This window comes from Papio anubis, chromosome 8 (genome assembly GCF_008728515.1).
Source record: "Papio anubis isolate 15944 chromosome 8, Panubis1.0, whole genome shotgun sequence".
NCBI lineage: Eukaryota > Metazoa > Chordata > Mammalia > Primates > Cercopithecidae > Papio > Papio anubis.
The window spans coordinates 92,437,293-92,460,546 of NC_044983.1; the positions used below are offsets into that span (position 1 = coordinate 92,437,293).

The 23,254-nt window shown below is 38.8% G+C and overlaps 1 protein-coding gene across 2 annotated transcripts in view; it reads left to right on the forward strand.

Annotated features, from left to right (window-relative positions):
* Positions 1-23,254, forward strand: part of CPQ (carboxypeptidase Q) — a 502,651-nt gene that overhangs the window by 382,432 nt on the left and 96,965 nt on the right. For both annotated transcript variants that reach the window (XM_031650077.1, XM_031650078.1), the window contains one exon: positions 4,226-4,317. In XM_031650077.1, the coding sequence (XP_031505937.1) occupies positions 4,226-4,317 (92 nt within the window). The remainder of the gene's footprint in view (positions 1-4,225; positions 4,318-23,254) is intronic.

Here is a 23,254-nt window from a genome sequence, read left to right on the forward strand (position 1 = left end):
CAAATTATCAGCTTAATCATAATTTTTCTCTCAGAATTCTTTAAATTTAAGAATAATGAAAAAAAAAGTCCAAAGAAATTTTTCTCATAATTTCTCTTCCCCCTAGTATTAGTATTCTCCTCAATGAAATGAAAATGAAATGCATGTATATCCTATTTCATAAACCAAAACCAAGTTCTGACACATTATTGGTAGTTGATGTTGTTTTAAAGGAAAACCATGATGGCTATAAACTGTTGTATTATCTGGAAGTCGTACTGTAGATTCCAGGAGGTCAAGGCATCTCTGGTACCTTCTATACATTTGTAGGAGAACTGATTGCCTCTCCCCTAACAAAACCTCAATGAGACCTGACTCTTCTAATTCTAGGACTTTCTCTCACGTGCTTGCCTTGGAAATGGAGCTGCATGCTACCAAGCCATGACAGAATAGGGGCCAGGCTTACAACAGAGCTTCCACTTACCCCAGATCTGCCACAGAATTAATTCTATACATTTGACCTCATATCACTTGTTTTGTTGCTACCATTGTTATTGCTTTATTATTGTTGTTGTTGTTGCTTTCTTGTATATATTTAAGACTTATGGTTTTTCAAACTAGTTTGGATTTAAGATACACAATAAATTCTATCATTTGAAAATGATAAATATAGATGTCCTTATATCAGTTGTCTTCAGATTTCAGATATATTTAACCTTTTGACTTTATCCAAAAACTAAACATTCTGATTGGCCCTCATTTTAAAAGGGAAGAACTTGTTTCTATTTATTTAGATTTGGATATGCTCTATATTGGGATGAGGGCGCTTTCTGTACTGAAAGAAGTTATGTGTTTTCCTACAGGTTAGATGAAATCTGTTTTTTCCCTTGACTGGGCTTATGCATTCTGTATAAACAAAAGTGTTCTGGGGCTCCTAAAGAAGCGGCCTGAGGACCATGCATCTCACCTAGTTCTACCACACGCCCTCCCTGGTGACTGTTGGCACTGACCAGAAAGGTCTAGAGTGATGGAGAGAAAAGCTAATAAACAATTCTTGAAAACCTACTATGTGCAAGGGACTATGCTTGATATACATTTGCCTTGTTTCATTTAACTTTCATAACAATCCCCTCAGGCAATTACCATTTTCCTTATTATATAGATGAAGAGATTAGGTATTATAATTAATCTAATCTCACAGAGCCAGAAGCAGCAGAGCCAGGAGTGAAACACGGCTCATTCAGACTCCACAGCCAATGCCTTTCTGTACCCCACACTGTCTATCATGGATTTGGGTAGACGGGGGACCTGAACTCCCCACTAGGTTTAAGGTCTAGTTCTTGAATGAAGCCTCACGCATTTCTCTCAGGTTCAGGGACAATCAGACTGTCAGAGTAGAAAGAGACTTGGACTCAATATTTGCTAATCTACTGGCTTCCTAACTTCTTCCTAAGGCCTTCACTCTGTCAAGTAGGTGCTAGGGTTCCCTGCTAATGGATGCTAAGCTTCTCAAGGACTTGAGCAGGCTTGTTAGTCTTTTCAGGGTGAGCTATGCACCAACTATGCTGTTGTTGTGCTGAGGCCTTAGCATTCCTCACTTCAAATCAATTACCTCTTTATTACCTTAATACATCACTGGCCATGTGACTGATTTGGAATGTAAAGGAGACTAACCCTGTAGGATAATAACTTTCATGTGGCACACAAAATCTATGGGGATATTCAGAGCGTTTGCTTTTTAAAAATGAATATTCTACAGCCTGTGCTGCCTGTTTATTCTTATTTAGAGAATTTTGTCATTTTAATAATTTGGTAGTATTTTACTGGTAGGTGCACAGATATGTAAAAAGAAAGTGTATTTTTTCCTTTTCTTGTGGATTTAAAAAATGTTTAGAATTTTTATTTGCAGCATATAAACAATAATAGTGCTTTATCCTTTCTTATTTTTACCTGTTACAAGCAAGTTATTTCATTTAAATTGACTTTAAGCACATTCCTTTGAAAGAAACCGTAGATTGTTATTTTTAGCAATCCTGATTAGATTTCTTCCTCAGACAACAGTTTAGTAAGTTTATGCTAGGAATGTGGGTAGGTGGTTTGACTCGGTAGAGCAAACAGTGGGCACTCTAGAATTCTTGTTCTCCAAGTATTCAAAGTCCTTTGGAAGAATTTCCTCTCTGGGCATTTAGATATTCCTTCTACTCTGTGAGGTGAAAGTGTGTTATGTGGTTTTATTGTTCACTTATTGAATGCCAATTACATGCCAGCCCCAGGTTTGTCTTACATGTGTTATCACCTCTCATTCAATTTGAAAAGGGGTTATGGCATAGGCACATAATGTTATCTTCATCTTTCAGATAAAGAGGCATAATTTCAGGTAGATAAATTTCCCAGTAGTTACACAGCTAGTGCCGAATGATAGCAAGATTCACCAGATCTGTCTGCCTTTTTCAAATATAACACCTTGCCTGGGAATGAGCTAGCAGAAGACTTTTAGAAGATGAGACTGGATAAGTGGCTTCAAATTTCATTCTAATCAAGACACTAAGGTTTGCATTTATTTGTTCCTTCAGTACCATTTATTGGGCACCTAATGTGTGTCAAACAATCTAGGAATTGGCGACATTACAATGAATAAAAAGCATAGATCCCTGTCTTCCAGAAGCTTACTTCTGGTTATTGGAGGTTTTGAGCCAAGAAATGACATTATCTGGCTTAGGTTTTGCCAACACTCTCCTGGTTACAGTGTGGAGCATCACCTGAAGAGAGGTGAGGGCTTCAGCAACAAGCCCAGTTAGGAGGCCACTGCAGCAATCCAGACAACAGAGGGTGGGGGTTTAGACCACAGTAGTGGCCAAGATGAGAAGTTGGATTCTATATGGACTTCAATGGAAACACCAATAGGATTGCTGAGGAACTGAATGTAGAAATTGCTTGTCCATGTTTTAACTGCAACTATGGTCAACCTGCATCCTAAACCTATGCTTTTTAAATTATGTTAACATGCTGAAGTATAAAGTGATTTCACAACTATATTCAATTTCATTAAAAAGTGTAGCTCCTCCTTTTCAGCTCCTTAGCACTAGGCTTAGGAAAGGAGAATGCCTTTTGAAGCCTGTAAGAGACAGGAGAGAGCTCTGTGTCCCAGGAGCATTTGTCATGCAGGCTGCAGCTAGCCAGCTGGCTCCTTCAAGGGCCATATACCTGGGTGGCAGCACATATGTGGTTATACTTGAGATATGTGGTGTGTCCATCTCAGAGCCACTCAAAGTCCATTTTAACCCTTCCTATGGTTTCCCATGAGGAGGTGGGAAAACGCTCTTAATAAGATTTAAGCACAGCTTCACATTTTTCTGCCTTTGTTATTTCTCAGAAATGCCATTATCAGTCTGAATCAGAACAGGTGTTAATTCTTGGTCACAAAGTAGCACTTTTAGCACACTCTTTTGCCGTTTTTTTAAACTTCAGAAACAGATTCCTTGTAGGTAACTTTCACTGAGCAGACATTGTCAGCCAAAAATAGTTCTGGATCCACCACATCTGCCATAAACTTTAACAAGTCCAGGATACAAATTTGTGTATCACAAGTCAATAAAATTGCCACCAAGCTGTTTGTGCAGTAATAAGGTCAATAAATATCATCTTCATTCAATTAATTTTCATTGACCTTAAGGGAATGACCTTCTATTTCCAAGTAGGAGAAGAAATTGGCCATAGGGAAGCATAACTATTGAATCTGCTTTCCAGTTATTACATTACTGAAGATAGCATGGGCATCTAGCTATGCTTGTATGTTTAGACTAAAAAGTCATGCCCTATACGGCTTATCCTTAAGTAGACCCAAACGATTTAATTTCAATTAAGATCATTGAAAGACCCCACAATCAGCTTGGGGTCGTCCTAACTGCATCTTCCAGATATGATCTAATATCTCACTGATCTTGGCCATCCATTGGGTTCTTCTGGGCGGGATATCCAGTTAAGGATGTGATGAGAGGCTCTCACTTTCTGGCCTGCAAACTACATTTGTCACAACCCCTTTCTCCATTAACCTGGGCTGGAGATCAGCCCTGAAGTTGCTCTTTTGTTGTGCCAGCCATACCCTGAAGGAGGTAACCACACCAGTGAGAGATGAGTGCCTCTGATTTCCTCCTGTCTCCATGTGGCAGATGAGGGACCCTGCCATTTTTTTATAAAATTCAAAATCAACTAAAGTATCACTTTTTTTATTTTATTATTTTCCCAGGGCTGCGTCCAAAGAGGACTCTGCGGCTGGTGCTCTGGACTGCAGAAGAACAAGGTGGAGTTGGTGCCTTCCAGTATTATCAGTTACACAAGGTAAAAACCCAGCCATGGACTGCTAAGCATTTGTACATGTAATATACAAAAATATCTCTCATTATCCATTTAAGACTTTCAATAATACTTTCTGGTCAACTGGCCCTAGCAAACACCCTTGTATGAGCCTTCTCCCTCCAGCCCTGTGAATGAGAATGCACTGGTAAACCGATGATGCTGTGGTGTAGAGCTGAGAGCTTTTCTTCTTCTTCATCACAGTCTGTGGCCAAAGAAAAATTCTGATTGCCATGCTGCCATTTTTTTAAAGTCTCCCTAGCTCTGCTGTATTTATGTATGTCAGAGAAATAGTTATAGGCAAACATTCCCTCTCCCCACCGGGCCTATCCCCATACCTCAATGCCTGCCATACTCCCAGAAGCCTTGGCATTTGAGTTCAGCCTTGGCATTGAGCCGAGGCCTTGAGTCTGCCAAGAACATTGCCATGATGGTGGTGGAAATGGCAGCAGCCACAGGCCTCTGTCCCGGGAATGTGGAGGACAGCTTGGTTTGACACCAGCTGTCATTATACAAGTGTGAAGCTTGAAGCAGGAAGATTATTGTGGATGGTTGTGATTAGAAATACAAGGCCACATGGAAGAGGGAGGATGGAGAGATTAATATCAAGAGCAAATTTTGAGACAGCAAAATATACAAGCTCAGAAGTACTCTAGATCAAGTCAAATGTTAGTTCAAAGAGGAACTCCAAAATCAATGAGCACATGCTGGCAAGCAGTGATGGTTGCCCAGAGAGGAGCATCTGGTCTGCTGCTGCCGGATGGTTTCCCCTGAACGTCTAGACTAGAAGAAGCAAATCTTGCAAGCTTAAATTATCCAAATCAGAGAAGGGTTTCTTTTGTAAATTGTGTGTATGTTATTTTTGACCTTTTTTTTTTTTTTCAAAGTCAGTCTCTATTGCCCTATTTCAGTCAGTTAGTGTATAATGAGTTTAAAGTCATGAATTTGGTCACTGAATACAATTATTTACTATACAAAGGACAACTTATGTCCTATGCCCTACTCTTTCAATACTTTAGTTCTTTTGGCCTCAGGTGATCCTGGGGATAACATAATTCAAGACAAGTGTCCTTTGGTTAGTAGGTCAGTAACATCATTTTCTATGTGATGTTGTAGACCACAACATCATATGAGGATTGTTCTAGATTCAGCAACATTCAATTAATATTTTCTGAGCATGTACTATGTTCTGTACACTATGATATGCATTAATGTTAGCATCAAAAAGATCTACCATGACCTTACAAAGCCTACATTCTAAAGGACACTGATCATTAACTTAAATTGATCATTAACTTAATCATTAACTTAATAACTGATCATTAACTTAAGTCTTTCAAGACTTAACACCTTATAATTTCTTTCTGGGAAAGAAATTACATCTAAGCTGGGACCTGAAGACTGAGTGGAAGTAAGCTAAGGAGAATGGAGAGGTAGGGAGGAGGTGGGTACTGCACCTTGGCAGAGGGACCTGTGTGTGCAAAGGCAGGAGATGAGACAAAGCAAAGCACACCGGAGAAATGGAAAGGAATTCAGAGTGGCTGCTGCATAGAATGCAAGATGCACAGTGGTAGGAGGGTGGAACACTGAGGTAAACAAGAGCCTGGACAAGAAGAACATATGAATCATGTTTAGAAGTGCAGACTTTATCCTCAAGGCAAGAGAGTAACTTATTTTTAAGAAGGAGATTTAAAATTCTATACATATTGGACTTTATTTAAAAAAAAAAAAAAACAGAATAGTTAAAAGAACTGTTCTTTTTTTTTTGGAGCGAGGTCTCTCTCTGTTGCCCAGGCTGGAGTGCAGTGGCACGATCTTGGCTCACTGCAACCTCTGCCTCCGGGTTCAAGCAATTCTCCTGCCTTATCCTCCAAAGTAGCTGGGACTACAGGCATGTGCCACCACACCTGGCTAATTTTTTGTATTTTTAATTGGATGGGGGTTTCACCGTGTTAGCCAAGACGGTCTCGATCTCCTGACTTTGTGATCTGCCCGCCTCAGCCTCCCAAAGTGCTGGGATTACAGGTGTGAGCCACCACGCCCTCTTTTATTCTCTATAATACACTCTACTCCAAGAAAAAAATTGGATTTAAATTGCAATTGATCTGGCTAAAAATTTTTATCATCACTGAAATTCCTAGAATGTGAAAAAAGACGGTTTATTTCTCTATAATGTGAGTTTCACTATAGCCTGTTAAAGCACATGGATGAAATTGGAAATGCCTAAAATTCTGAGGTTGGCAGAAATACACACACTCAAAGGACGTGCAATCATATAAACAGAACTAGTTTATCTTGACAGCATCCAGGCTGCCTCCATACAAATGTAGCTTCATGTTGGTGGCTAGTCTGCATTGCATTTTCAGAAATAAAAAGAAGAAATTCCAGAAAGGGAAAACATTGGCTTTTTTTTCTTTTTCTGATAGTGATATTATTTTATTTTATTTTCGTAGGTTTTTAGGGCAGAGGTGGCATTTTGTTACATGAGTAAGTTCTTTAGTGGTGATTTGTGAGATTTTGGTGCACCCATCACCTGAGCAGTATACACTGTACCCAGTGAGTAATCTTTTATTGCTCACTTCCCTCCCATCCTTTCTCCTAAGTCCCCAAAGTTCAATGTATCATTCTTATGCCTTTGCATCCTCATAGCTTAGCTCCCACTTATGAGTGAGAACAGGCGATGTTTGGTTTTCCATTCCTGAGTTACTTCACTTAGAATAATGTTCTCCAATTCCATCCAGGTTGCTGCGAATGCCATTATTTTATTGCTTTTTATGGCTGACTAGTAGTCCATCATACATATACACCACAATTTCTTTTTTTTTTGCAATTTTTTAATTATATTTTAAGTTCTAGGGTACATGTGCACAACGTGCAGGTTTGTTACATATGTATACATGTGCCATGTTGGTGTACTGCACCCATTAACTCATCATTTACATTAGGTATATCTCCTAATGCTATCCCTCCCCCCCACCCCCCACAGTAGGACCTGGTGTGTGATGTTCCCCTTCCTGTGTCCAAGTGATCTCATTGTTCAATTCACACCTATGAGTGAGAACATGCGGTATTTGGTTTTCTGTTCTTGCGATAGTTTGCTGAGAATGATGGTTTCCAGCTGCATCCATGTCCCTACAAAGGATATGAGCTCATCCTTTTTTATGGCTGTATAGTATTCCATGGTGTATATGTGCCACATTTTCTTAATCCAGTCTGTCACTGATGGACATTTGGGTTGATTCCAAGTCTTTGCTAGTGTGAATAGTGCTACAATAAATATACGTGTGCATGTGTCTTTATAGCAGCATGACTTATAATCCTTTGGGTATATCCCCAGTAATGGGATGGCTGGGTCAAATGGTATTTCTAGTTCTAGATCCTTGAGGAATCGCCATACTGTTTTCCATAATGGTTGAACTGGTTTACAATCCCACCAACAGTGTAAAAGTATTCCTATTTCTCCACATCCTCTCCAGCACCTGTTGTTTCCTGATTTTTTAATGACTGCCATTCTAACTGGTGTGAGATGGTATCTCATTGTGGTTTTGATTTGCGTTTCTCTGATGGCGAGTGATGATGAGCATTTTTTCATGTGTCTGTTGGCTGTATGAATGTCTTCTTTTGAGAAGTGTCTGTTCAAATCCTTTGCCCACTTTTTGATGGGGTTGTTTGTTTTTGTAAATTTGATTGAGTTCTTTATAGGTTCTGGATATTACCCCTTTGTTGGATGAGTAGACTGCAAAAATTTTCTCCCATTCTGTAGGTTGCCTGTTCACTCTGATGGTAGTTTCTTTTGCTGTGTGGAAGCTCTTTAGTTTAATTAGATCCCATTTGTCAATTTTGGCTTTTGTCGCCATTGCTTTTGGTGTTTTAGACATGAAGTCCTTGCCCATGCCTATGTCCTGAATGGTATTACCTAGGTTTTCTTCTAGGGTTTTTATGGTATTAGGTCTAACATTTAAGTCTCTAATCCATCTTGAATTAATTTTCGTACAAGGAGTAAGGAAAGGATCCAGCTTCAGCTTTCTACTTATGGCTAGCCGATTTTCCAAGTACCATTTATTAAATAGGGAATCCTTTCCCCATTTCTTGTTTTTGTCAGGTTTGTCAAAGATCAGATGACTGTAGATGTGTGGTATTATTTCTGAGGGCTCTGTTCTGTTCCATTGGTCTATATCTCTGTTTTGGTACCAGTACCATGCTGTTTTGGTTACTGTAGCCTTGTAGTATAGTTTGAAGTCAGGTAGCATGATGCCTCCAGCTTTGTTCTTTTGACTTAGGATTGTCTTGGCAATGTGGGGTCTTTTTTGGTTCCATATGAACTTTAAAGAAGTTTTTTCCACTTCTATGAAGAAAGTCATTGGTAGCTTAATGGAGATGGCATTGAATCTATAAATTACCTTGGGCAGTATGGCCATTTTCACAATATTGATTCTTCCTATCCATGAGCATGGAATGTTCTTCCATTTGTTTATGTCCTCTTTTATTTCACTGAGCAGTGGTTTGTAGTTCTCCTTGAAGAGGTCCTTTACGTCCCTTGTCAGTTGGATTCCTAGATATTTTATTCTCTTTGAAGCTATTGTGAATGGGAGTTCATTCATGATTTGGCTCTCTGTTTGTCTGTTACTGGTGTATAAGAATGCTTGTGATTTTTGCATATTGATTTTGTATCCTGAGATTTTGCTGAAGTTGCTTATCAGCTTAAGGAGATTTTTGGCTGAGTCAGTGGGGTTTTCTAAATATACAATCATGTCATCTGCAAACAGGCACAATTTGACTTCTTTTCCTAACTGAATAACCTTGATTTCTTTCTCTTGCCTGATTGCCCTAGCCAGAACTTCCAACACTACGTTGAATAGGAGTGGTGAGAGAGGGCATCCCTGTCTTGTGCCAGTTTTCAAAGAGAATGCTTCCAGGTTTTGCCCATTCAGTATGATATTGGCTGTGGGTTTGTCATAAATAGCTCTTATTATTTTGAGATACGTTCCATCAATATCAAATTTATTGAGAGTTTTTAGCATGAAGGGCTGTTCAATTTTGTCAAAGGCCTTTTCTGCATCTAGTGAGATAATCATGTGGTTTTTGTCTTTGGTTCTGTTTATATGCTGGATTACATTTATTGATTTGCGTATGTTGAACCAGCCTTGCATCCCATGGATGAAGCCCACTTGATCATGGTGGATAAGTTTTTTGATGTGCTACTGGATTTGGTTTGCCAGTATTTTATTGAGGACTTTTGCATTGATGTTCATCAGGGATATTGGTCTAAAATTCTCTTTTTTTGTTGTATCTCTGTCAGGCTTTGGTATCAGGATGATGCTGGCCTCATAAAACAAGTTAGGGAGGATTCCCTCTTTTTCTATTGATTGGAATAGTTTCAGAAGGAATGGTATAAACTCCTCCTTGTACCTCTGGTAGAATTCGACTGTGAATCCGTCTGGTCCTGGACTTTTTTTCGTTGGTAGGCTATTAATTATTGCCTCAATTTCAGAGCCTGTTATTGGTCTATTCAGGGATTCAACTTCTTCCTGGTTTAGTCTTGGAAGAGTGTAAGTGTCCAGGAAATTATCCATTTCTTCTAGATTTTCTAGTTTATTTGCATAGAGATGTTTCTAGTATTCTCTGATGGTAGTTTGTATTGCTGTAGGGTCAGTGATGATATCCCCTTTATCATTTTTTATTGCATCTATTTGATTCTTCTCTCTTTTCTTCTTTATTAGTCTTGCTAGCGGTCTATCAATTTTGTTGATCTTTTCAAAAAACCAGCTCCAGGATTCACTGATTTTTTGGAGGGTTTTTTGTGTCTCTATCTCCTTCAGTTCTGCTCTGATCTTAGTTATTTCTTGCCTTCTACTAGCTTTTGAATGTGTTTGCTCTTGCTTCTCTAGTTCTTTTAATTTTGATGTTAGGGTGTCAATTTTAGATCTTTCCTGCTTTCTCTTGTGTGCATTTAGTGCTATAAATTTCCCTCAACACCCTGCTTTAAATGTGTCCCAGAGATTCTGGTATGCTGTATCTTTGTTCTCATTGGTTTCAAAGAACATCTTTATTTCTGCCTTCATTTCGTTATGTATCCAGTAGTCATTCAGGAGTAGGTTGTTCAGTTTCCATGTAGTTGAGCAGTTTTGATTGAGTTTCTTAGTCCTGAGTTCTGGTTTGATTGCACTGTGGTCTGAGAGACAGTTTGTTGTAATATCTATTCTTTTACATTTGCTGAGGAGTGCTTTACTTCCAATTATGTGGTCAATTTTGGAACAAGTGTGATGTGATGCTGAGAAGAATGTATATTCTGTTGATTTGGGGTGGAGAGTTCTGTAGACGTCTATTAGGTCCACTTGGTGCAGAGTTGAGTTCAATTCCTGGATATCCTTGTTAACTTTCTGTCTCGTTGATCTGTCTAATGTTGACAGCGGGGTGTTAAAGTCTCCCATTATTATTGTATGGGAATCTAAGTCTCTTTGTAAGTCTCTAAAGACTTGCTTTATGAATCTGGGTGCTCCTGTATTGGGTGCATATGTATTTAGGATAGTTAGCTCTTCCTGTTGAATTGATCCCTTTACCATTATGTAATAGCCTTCTTTGTCTCTTTTGATCTTTGATGGTTTAAAGTCTGTTTTATCAGAGACTAGGATTGCAACCCCTGCTTTTTTTTGTTTTCCATTTGCTTGGTAGATCTTCCTCCATCCCTTTATTTTGAGCGTATATGTGTCTCTGCATGTGAGATGGGTTTCCTGAATACAGCAAACTGATGGGTCTTGACTCTTTATCCAATTTGCCAGTCTGTGTCTTTTAATTGGACCTTTTAGTCCATTTACATTTAAGGTTAATATTGTTATGTGTGAACTTGATCCTGTCATTATGATCTTAGCTGGTTATTTTGCTCGCTAGTTGATGCAGTTTCTTCCTAGCATCGATAGACTTTGCATTTTGACATGTTTTTGCAATGGCTAGTACCTGTTGTTCCTTTCCATGTTTAGTGCTTCCTTCAGGATCTCTTGTAGGGCAGGCCTGGTGGTGACAAAATCTCTAAGCATTTGCTTGTCTGTAAAGGATTTTATTTCTCCTTCACTTATGAAACTTAGTTTGGCTGGATATGAAATTCTGGGTTTAAAATTCTTTTCTTTAAGAATGTTGAATATTGGCCCCCACTCTCTTCTGGCTTGGAGAATTTCTGCTGAGAGATCTGCTATTAGTCTGATGGGCTTCCCTTTGTGTGTAACCTGACCTTTCTCTCTGGCTGCCCTTAACATTTTTTCCTTCATTTCAACTTTGGTGAATCTGACAATTATGTGTCTTGGAGTTGCTCTTCTCAAGGAGTATCTTTGTGGCATTCTCTGTATTTCCTGAATTTGAATGTTGGCCTGCCTTACTAGGTTGGGGAAGTTCTCCTGGATGATATCCTGAAGAGTGTTTTCCAACTTGGTTCCATTTTCCCCCTCACTTTCAGGCACCCCAATCAGACATAGATTTGGTCTTTTCACATAATCCCATATTTCTTGGAGGCTTTGTTCATTTCTTTTTACTCTTTTTTCTCTAGACTTCTCTTCTCGCTTCATTTCATTCATTTGATCTTCAATCGCTGATACTCTTTCTTCCAGTTGATTGAGTCGGTTACTGAAGCTTGTGCGTTTGTCATGTAGTTCTTGTGTTATGGTTTTCATCTCTATCAGTTCTTTTAAGGTCTTCTCTTCATTGATTATTCTAGTTATCCATTCATCCATTCTTTTTTTAAGGTTTTTAGTTTCTTTGCGCTGGTTACGTAGTTCCTCCTTTAGCTCTGATAAGTTTGATTGACTGAAGCCTTTTTCTCTCAACTCATCAAAGTCATTCTCCGTCCAGCTTTGTTCCGTTGCTGGCAATGAGCTGCATTCCTTTGGAGTGGGAGATGCACTCTGATTTTTTGAATTTCCAGCTTTTCTGCCCTGCTTTTTCCCCATCTTCGTGGTTTTATCTGCCTTTGGTCTTTGATGATGGTGACTTACTGATGGGGTTTTGGTGTGGATGTCCTTTCTGTTTGTTAGTTTTCCTTCTAACAGTCAGGACCCTCAGCTGCAGGTCTGTTGGAGTTTGCTTGAGGTCCACTCCAGACCCTGTTTGCCTGGGTACCAGCAGTGGAGGCTGCAGAAGATAGAATATTGCTGAACAGCGAGTGTTGCTGTCTGATTATTGCTCTGGAAGCTTCATCTCAGGGGTGTACCCCGCTGTGTGAGGTGTGAAGTGTCAGTCTGCACCTAGTGGGGGATGTCTCCCAGTTAGGCTACTCAGGGGTCAGGGACCCACTGGAGCAGGCAGTCTGTCCGTTCTCAGATCTCAGCCTCTGTGCTGGGAGATCCACTGCTGTCTTCAAAGCTGTCAGACAGGGGCATTTACCTCTGCCAAGGTTTCTGCTGCTTTTTGTTTAGCTATGCCCTGTACCCAGAGGAGGAGTCTACAGAGGCAGGCCAGCCTCCTTGAGCCGTGGTGGTTTCCACCCAATTCAAGCTTCATGGAGGCTTTGTTTACCTACTTAAGCCTCAGCAATGGCAGGCGCCCCTCCCCCAGCCTCACTGCCGCCTTACAGTTAGATGTCAGACTGCTGTGCTGCCAATGAGGGAGGCTCCATGGGCATGGGACCCTCTGGGCCAGGTGTGGGATATAATCTCCTGGTGTGCCATTTGCTAAGACCCTTGGTAAAGCGCAGTATTAGGGTGGGAGTTACCGAATTTTCCAGGTGTTGTGTGTCTCAATTTCCTTTGGCTAGGAAAAGGAATTCCCTTCCCCCTTGTGCTTCCCAGGTGAGGTGATACCTCGCCCTGCTTCAGCTCTGGCTGATCAGGCTGCACCCACCGACCAGCGCCAACTGTCTGACACACCCCAGTGAGATGAACCTGGTACCTCAGTTGAAAATGCAGAAATCGCCCGTCTTCTGTGTCACTCATGCTGGGAGCTGGAGGCCGGAGCTCTTCCTATTCTGGCATTTTGTTTTACAGTAATTCTTTATCTCACCTTTAAAAAGACATTGTGCATGCTTTACATGATACAGCCAATTTCAAAGGACTTATTCTGGATTCTTATGATTACCATATTGATATTGACATTATCAAGACTATCATCATTTCAAAGGTGGCTGAGTTTAACTTAAAAGTCAATATAATAAGCAAGTCTCATACCACAGGGGTAAATTAGATTGTCCTTAGACTTCTTTCTCTGTGGCATTACTGAATGCCAGCAAACAGTCCAATAATATCCAGTTCACTCCAGTCACAATAGAGAGGTCATCTGTTCCAAATAAGGTTATGCTAACTGGTGAAACAAATAATCGGTCAAATTTCAATGACCTAACATAACCCAGAAATATATTCCTTGCTTGCTTAATATCCAATCTATAGTAGGGCTCTGCTTTATATAGGTATTCAGGGATCCAAGCTGACACACCCTTTAACAACATGGCTTTTAATATGCCTTCGAGTATTGACATCCAGCTGGCAGGCAGGGGGATAGTAGGAGGTTTTTATGGGATAGTTATGGAAGTGGCTGGCATCATTTCTACTCACACTCCATTGGCAAGAACTAGTCATGTAGTCCAACTGCATGAGAGACTAGGGCATACAGGCACTGGCTGAGCAGCCACTTCCCAACAACAGCTCTACACTGTAGGCTGGGAGCATTCTATAGCTATGTTCTCTATCTTTGGCAGAAAACTGACCCACTCTAGGGTCTTCCTTTCACTTTGTTCTGGCTTTCCAAACACTTTAGCTGCACAAGAGGCCAGCTACCCTGAGGTCTTTACCTCCCATGGTGCTCAAAGTGAGATCAGCTCTGTGAGCTGCCTAAAAGTACTCATCTTCACCACTACCAGGATGCCTTTGTCTAGCAACACACAAAAAGAAAAGGAGTCACAGTCTTTGACCAGAAGGACCTTACATTTTACTTCAAAAATAACTTTAAACACACACATAAGAAAGTTAGTATTACAAACCATATATAATGAAGTTTTAAATAATGTACTAAAAGCATATTATTTTTATGGAGGATGCTATCATTGACAAAGTGCCAAATGGTGTAAAGTCTGAAGAGAGTAAATGGAAAGGATTTAGAAGAGGGAGAAATCACTATGGCATGTTAGTCGTGAGGAAGGAGGCAACACCTAATCCTTGCAGAGCAAGTGGATTTCAGCCAGTGATCAAGAAGGGAGAGAAGGGACAGCTGCTCCCCTTCAGTTGGATGATAATGGAGTCTCGAGGTCTGCCTTTGGCATTGGTGTGGGTGATACCAAATAGGAATGGAACTTTTATTGGGGGGGTGGGGTGGGGAGATCTATTTTAGTGATTGTCGAAATAAAAGGTGTGAACTTTTTAAATGACTCTGCTAGCATTTTTATGATACAATTATGGTTATTAGTGATCTATGTCAGGAATCAGAAAATTATGACTGATGGACCAAATCCAGCCTGTCACTTGTTTATGTACAGACTTCAAGCTAAGAAGTTTTTTCATATGATTAGCTGATTATACTACAGAAATTGTGGCCCACAAAACTTAACTGTCTGGATCTTTACAGAAAAAGTTTACCTACTTCTGGTCTATAATAACAAAAGTCATAAAATATCTTCACATTATTTGTATGCAATAATCTCTTTATTGTTTGTATGACCTAAAATATAATTTTGTAAATTTTGTTTGGAGCCTAATATTATCCAATGTAAGTATATTGTAGAAAGATATTATTGTAATGATAGAAGCTTGCATGCACAATCTTTTTTTTTTTGGCATTCTTATCTGGTAGTCTTTAATAATAAAGTTGGCTAAACCTATCTGGCACTAGCTATGGAGAAAAACAATATGTAGATTATTATTTCTTCTTTTTGTTTTTCTGAATGCATTCTTTCTTCCCTCTCACAAAATCTTTTCAACAGCGAAAGTTCTACAAAGGCTATTTTAATAATAAATCAGTTTGTGGAATAATGAATTATTAATATTCATTATCCTTTCCTTAGTAAATATATCTTTGTTTACACTGTACTTTAATTAATATATGCAGAAAATATAAAATAGTTATTTTAAGTTATGTAGTAAAATTTATTGTAGAACTAATTTTCAAAGTTGTATTTGAATTATTAGCTACCTTTACTTCATAATTATGCTTTCTTATGACATATCAGCTCAATTATTATAATAAGCACTAGAATTTACTAAATTTATTATTAAATTATAAAATATGTGAGGCTATTTGTAGCTTGTGTATACATTTTGAAATTCATATGCAACTTTATTATAATGTCTAAAACACTTCAAGGAAACAAACTTTGGCTCAAAAATGGTCTATAAGCATTTTAGTAGCAGTTACTAAGTAAATAACTCAAACAGGAAGTGTTGAATATTTCACTGTAGTACTATTCACTAGAATAGAAATCATTCCTGAGATCCATTCAGCATATGCCTCTAACAGTCATAGCGGAAATTCCCATAAAAGATTTCTGTTCCTAAGAAAATGCAAGTTCACATGTTTCAATACGTTGTTAAATTTTCTCTCCTTGTTTTAAAATCCTTTCACCATCTCTTTGATTGTCTTGATATTAGCACATAAGCTTGAAAATTACTTATATGGACTGTATATTGTTTGTGCTTTATTAGAAGCTTCTTTTAGAAGTAACTCATTTTTCTTGCTGTTTTATTGAAGTTTAATTAGCATTTGGTAAATGCACATATCTTAAGTACACAGCAAAATATATTTGGAAAATGTATACCCCTATGGAATCATCCCCCAGATCAAGGTATATAGCACTGCTATTATCCTAGTAAGTTTCCTTATATCCCCTTCAAATCAACCTCCGACACTACCAAAGACAACTACTATGCTCCTTTGTAACTCCAGATTGGTTATGTCTATTCTTAAACTTCATATAAATGGAACCACACCACACAGTATGTAATCCTGAGTCTGATATCTTTCACTAAACAGTATGGTTTTGCAGTTTATCCATGTTGTTGCATTAACAGTAGTTTGTCCCTTTTTTTTTTTTTTTTTTTTTTTGAGATGGAGTCTTGCTGTGTCCCCCAGGCTCGAGTAGTGCAGTGGCACGATCTCGGCTCACTGCAACCTCCACTTCCCGGGTTCAAGCGATTCTCCTGCTTCAGCCTCCCAAGTAGCTGAGACTACAGGCATGTGCCACCATGCCCGGCTAATTTTTAGTAGAGACAAGGTTTCACCATGTTGGTCAAGATGGTCTCGATCTCTTGACCTCGTGATTCACCTGCCTCGGCCTCCCAAAGTGCTGGGATTACAAGTGTGAGCCACCGCCCCCAGCCATCCCTTTCTATTACTGAGTAGTTTTCTATTGTGTGACCCAGCCATCCCTTTCTATTACTGAGTAGTTTTCTATTGTGTGAATATACCACAGTCTCTTTATTATCCAGCACGAATAAGGCAAGAATATTCTGTTGATGGACATTTGAGTTGTTTCCAGTTTTAGCTATTATAAAGTTACCATGAACATTTATGTACAAATCTCTCAGTGGACCTATGCATTTATTTTATTTTCGAGGAGTATAATTGCTGGGTCATATGATAGGTGATGTTTAACTTTACCAGAAACTGCTGAAGAGGTGGGAAGTTGTACCATTTTTCATTTCCACCAACAACATGTGGGAGTCCTAGTTGCTCCCCATCTTTCCCAGTTTGTGGTATCATTAGCCTTTTTATTTTTAGCCATTCTTATAGGTGTCATGTGTTTATATTTTTCAAAGTGCAGTTCTGAAGAGTTACAAGAAAAGTCCTGACTCCACTTCTCATGGCCACTATTCTTTTGCCCTCCCTGCTTCTTCTTGCTTTAAGACTTTTTTTTGTTTGTTTATTTGATTTGTTTTGTTTTTGAGATGGACTCTTGCTCTGTCGCCCAGGCTGGAGTACAGTGGCGGGATCACCGCCCACTGCAAGCTCCGCCTCCTAGGTTCACGCCATTCTCCTGACTCAGCCTCCCGAGTAGCTGGGACTACAGGCGCCCGCCACCTCGCCCGGCTAGTTTTTTGTATTTTTAGTAGAGACGGGATTTCACTGTGTTAGCTAGGATGGTCTCGATCTCCCGACCTCATTATCTGCCCGCCTCAGCCTCCCAAAGTGCTGGGATTACAGGCGTGAGCCACCACGTGGCCTCTTAAGATTATCTTCATTCCGGTGTTCTGCTTTATGATTTAAGGGAGACCAAAGGCCTTTTTACCCCGCATGAGGTTTGTGGGGCTGTTAATGGTTGGAGGGACCTTATTTCAATTTAGAGAAACATCTTGGCAAGAGGAGGACATAGAAATACTGTCCTGCTCGTAACCACTGCCGACTCCCGGGAACACATGGGGGCTGTTGAAACTCAACTGGAGCCCAAAGGGGAGGACAATTCCCTCAAAGGGCATGAGGAGGAAGATTTGTCTTTTATGCCCAGAAAAGAGGTTATTCTAGGGAGAGGGGAAAAGTCCAGAAAATGCCTTTATGTTATTCTTTATTGATAAACTATATTTTTAAAAAATATGAACTCTATTGGTTAAATTCAGCTGGTATTCACTTAAAAGGAAACTTTACCACATAGGGAAGCATATTATTGCACTCTAGTGAATAAGAGTTTCTTTATGGGAGTGGAATTTGACTTTGAAATTTGAAAATATTATAGATGATTTTATTGAATTTTCAAATCAGTGAATAAAGTGAGGGTTGTCCAGGTACCATTTGCCTAATCTGCTTTTCATGAGAGTAATGTTGCTCCTCTTCTCTTTTCTCTTCTCTTCTCTTCTCTTGGAAAGAGAACAGGATGTCATTTCTCATATCCTGAAATGGACAAAGGAGAAAAAACATACCTAGCTTCAACTGGATTTCTGGCATTTTTTAATCTTTTCCATTTTAAGCAAAAATATGATCTGGCATAATTATAATGAGTAAGGTAATCTGGCCTTGAGAAAGCCTCATTACACAAGGTAATCAAATAAAATAGATTGATATGTCTTATTCTGGCATGAAAAATATTTTAACCTTTTCCTGATTTATTGCACAAACTTCTGGCAATTGAATTACAGGGATAGGAACACTGTTGTGTTCTGGTAGTCATTAATAAGGGCAATATTTTAAATAGGCTTTATTAAATGAGGGATGGGATGTATGGTCATTCTAAATACACAAATTTATCTGAACTCTAGCCAACTCTAAAATAGAAAAAGCAAAATTGAATACTTCCTCAGAATTTCCTGTTTTGTCATACTGAGGAACAAAAATTCCTCTTTATGTATAGAAATATACAAAAGTGTTAGCTTCTTTTAGCAGTGAAGTTCTTGCCAGCTTCCCAACCTGCATTAGGTTTCATGTTTCACTCTAAAATAAAAGAATATGTTAGAAATGCTTTTGAGACTTCTTCGTGCTATCTGGGCAAAGGCGTTTCTTTGGCATTTTTGTTTTACCAACTCTATTTCCTCTATATGATGCTAATTTAGATAGAGTGCCACTGCTAGAGTAAGGGTATTGTACTTATGTTGAGCTCTGGTTATAAAAATAATAGAGCTGATGTCCTCATTCAGCATAATTGTGTCTGGACTATGTCTCCAGCACAGCCTTTCTTATATCTTTAACATTCCGTGCAGTATAGACCTACTAATCAGAGGTTATTGTCTCAATCATTACTGCTGGGCCTTTATGCATTCTGTGTTTTTCTTTCAGTGCCTACATATTGCATTAGTCTGTCAAGCACATCAAAAAATTGGTTTAAATTTCATTTGTCTCAGTGTGTTCTTGGTCTGGAGCCCTTATAATTCCTATATTCACATAATTTATACTGCACACCTGGGAGCTCTTAAGGGTCTTATTAGAATTTGTGGATTTTATTTTTGAAAAAAAAGGAAAGGATTGTCTTTTGAGTTTGCTTTCTCCTGTGTAGAATTCCATTATGACTATGGGACTTCTGAATCTTATATACATATGGTAATTATGTATCAGTGTATGCCAGTCTAGGCATAGCTATCAAAATATCCCCTTTGATACTAGGAGAATCATATACCACCTTGAGAATAAACCTGAGTAGGTTTCAACTCATCTCTCCTTTATCCCTGTTTAGAAGGAGTCCTTCTTAACTGCCTTTTATTATATTTTTCTATATAAGAGAAAATAGTTTAAAGTAAAAAGACTATGACAACTAGAATGGAATTTTTTCATGTTTCTGGGAGAGCAAGACCTTGTCTACCATTCTGAGATAATTTTTTTTTATTTAATGCCTTACGGTTTCAGATTATAGTAAACTTTGACTTGAGTGTTGGTTTTAGCCCAGTACCTCTAAAGAAAAGAAAAATATCCCAACTTCTCTGCTCCCATTACTAACCCAAGTAAAACAATTGCCTTTTAAAGTTACTCCTAAGAATGTTGTGCCAGAACGCTAAGGTTTCTTGTCAATTATTTGGCCGGCATTTATTCTCCCCTCCTGAAACCGTGAAGAATGGCTTCAGCTTGTGTCCATTCTGTTTTACCAGCTTACAGGAGAGTGCCTTCTGGCACAAATAGTTTCTGCTTCAGTGCCTCCCTACTCCTAACCAGGTCATGACCTGACCCAGAAGGACCCATAGCATATCTAGTGCATGAACTTCCTGAGGAAATCAACTTGGCACACCAGGATGCACAAATCTGAACTGAGGCAGCATGCCTTGGGCTCACAAGTGAACTGCATGGGTCAGAGTCTTTGGGACTAAATTACCTCATTACATGTACTGGAGCCTTACTAAGTTACAGAGTCAGCAAACCACTTTTCAATCACCAGCACTATTTTAATTTGCTGGAAGTTGTCTTCTGCCCTTTTGTTTTCTAAATCAGGGGTTGGCAAACTTTTTCTTTTTAAGGTCCGGATAGTAAAGATTTTAGGACTGCAGGTCATATGGTTTCTCTTCTCAACTCTGTCATTGTAGGCAGTCATGAGCAATACTAGACAAATGATCATGGCTGTGTTCCAACAAAGCCGTATTTACCAAAAAAAAAAAAAAAAAAAAAAAAAGAATAAAGGCAGGTCAGATAGTTTACTGACACCTGTTCTAAACTCTTACAAGGCAGAAGTTTAGAAAACTTTCTTCTGAAGCCTTTTCTTGTATCATGGTCACAGCTTTTAGTGAAAGAGATTTGTGGCACATAGTGGAATTCTAATGTTTAGAGATTGTGTCTTGGAAGGCTAATAATAGGACTGTTTGAAAGCTTAGCATTTACGAGGTTGCAGTTGTTTCCCTGTAGGTATTTGGCCAACAGAACACACCATCACCAGATCAGTCTGGTGCCTTAGTTATATCCCACTCAGCCACACAACAGGTGTAATTACCTTGTTGGAGGAAGAGGTTAACATACTTCCCCAGTATTTCTAAAAGCAAGAACAGAACCCTTTATAAAGATAGCTAAATGTGTACTGGAAAATATATTTTAAAGGATATCTATTTTAAATGTTTACACATATAGAAGGGTCTTTTAGAGAAATGAACATTCCAATACATTTTGGGAATTTCACTGTTTAACCACATCCTAGTTTTGTCCCTTGGTTTGCTTACAGTTATTTCTTTTTTAAACCTGAATTATTTTCTGGGAGAGAGGCTCTTCCCAAGTGACCCAGAGATCATTAGGTCTTTGGGTATTCAGTAGTCCTTCTGGAAGTTCATCTTCTACTTCTGGTTACTGTGGTTTTCTGTGCTTCCATGACAATAACACGTAAACATCAAAGAATGGTCTCTCTAAGACAGCTTGAGGAGTGCATGGGCAGAAACACTGGCAGGGCTGTTTGCAAGGCCAATGCCGGAAAGCAGCTCCTGGCTGGTGCATCCACTTTGTACTTTGAGAAGCAGTGTCCAGAAGCCAGGGTGGGTGGTACCCAAACTATGTTACTTTAAGGGCTGAAGATCAGGCAGGGAACTGAGCCCCAGAATTGTTACACATAGTTGTGAGTGCAAACTGAGTGCTTTTGTCTTTCTTTCTGCTACTCATCTTACTTGATCATTCCTGAGTGTTTTAACCAAATCCTGTGGTGTCTGAAAGATACCATGTGTGCCCTGAGAGGCTGGTCTTGGTCTAGCTTTCTGATTTACTTATCCAATTGGGTCACATCCATATTTCCTGCTGACTCACTTATGTGTGTAAAAAACACAAAGATATACTTTATTATTTCCTAAGCAGAAGATCAGAACTTGTATTTTTTTTTTCAGAAGACCTCTCGTGTACTCTCATCAAATGCTTGTCCTACATTTGTAATTATTCATTCTAGAAGCTGAGGTTGCCCCTAGCAACCAGCAGTTTGTCTAAACTGTTTTGGTTTCAGGGTTGTCTTAAAGGAGAGTTTCTCAAAATCCATTTCTAAAGAGTTTTATACCTCACACAGCAAAACATGTATAAACAACAATTCAAATTTAGGGAGCTTAACAAGGCCTTTCAACAAAGGTTTAAAGTGGTTTCATCACATGATTTACTTAAGATTAAACAGAATTTCTGTTACTAGTTAAAACGGGAGTGTAATTTGCTTTTACAGATTCCTATAGTTTCATTTAATAAAACTCATCCAATCAGATGCACTCCCTCCCCCATGAAATCAGAGGCAGTGCCATATTTATAGATGTGTTTCAGGCAACTCTCCAGGTAGTAACTGAGGACTGGAAGAATGTACGGCATCCGTTCGCCCTCACTGCCATAGCTGGACGTTTTTTCCCCTCCAAAGCTCTGGAAAATACTTTATTATACCTCACAGAGCCAAATGAGAGGCAATCAAACTGTTTTGTCATTTGAATTAGGAAAGGTCAAAGGGAAAGGAACATAATAGTAGACAGACAGAAAAGTGCTTTGTGAAAATTGCCCATTTTTTTCATGTAAGGGAAAGTAATTTGCTCCTTTTATTAGATCTGAAAATTCAGTACTAGAGACTTTTTTAGATAGATTTACAGAGAGAAAAGAAAGCATCAAGAATTTTGAAAGGTCCCATTTCCCAAATAAATATGTAACAAGTTCTTAGCATTTAAAAGATGGCATTATAATCTCTTGCATCTATGTGATCATTTATAAATTACGCTTTCATGGACATCAAGTCATTGATGACAGTAATGACCCTGGTGGTTGCCAGACCATGTACTGTTTTCCTTATTTCACACATGAAGAAACAGAAGCTCAAAGAAGTGAAGAATGTACCCAAGGTTGCATAGCACAGCCCATAAGGTGCAGAGTCTGAACTTGGACTTCAGCCATGACTTCTATAACCACGTACTTCTCTGTCATCTTCGTAAATGTAGATACCTACTAACTTGTCATAAACCGAAGGACATACACAGCAGTATATTTAGGAATACTGGATAATCAGTAACATATAAATAGATGAAAGGAGAAGTTGCTTCAAGGTGCTTAGTTTAAAACACTTATAGCATGGTATCAATTCTATACAATGGCCAAAGGATATTGTGTAACCATGCAGACATCAGTTGTCACTAGTAATTCTCAATGGTTTGTATTCATACTTTCTTGGTATAAAAATAAATATTTGTATTTGTTCATGAAGTTAACTATAAATCCTGCTACCATGAGTTTTAAAAAAAATAACCAACAACACTTCAGTCATCCGTGTAATTTTCCTTTAGTTTGGGGCATTTTCTAGGTAAAGTTTTAGCTAAAACAATACAGAAAAATTAAAAAGTTCAAAGAGATCTTTTAATGATACGAAAACCTCTTTCTAATAATAATAAATGTTAAAATCATTTCACTATTTGAAAGACTGCATTCAGAGCAGAGGCACCCAAAGATACCACCCTAGGACATTTCCCACTGCCTTCATCTTCAAATAAAAGTGAGAATAGAACCGTAACCTTTGAGAGATGGAAATAATGTGTATATATGTCTGTTCATGTATCTTTCCCATGTATATAGAGCTTAGACGCTCTATATATGAAGACCCTCCAAAAATCAAGTCTGGCTT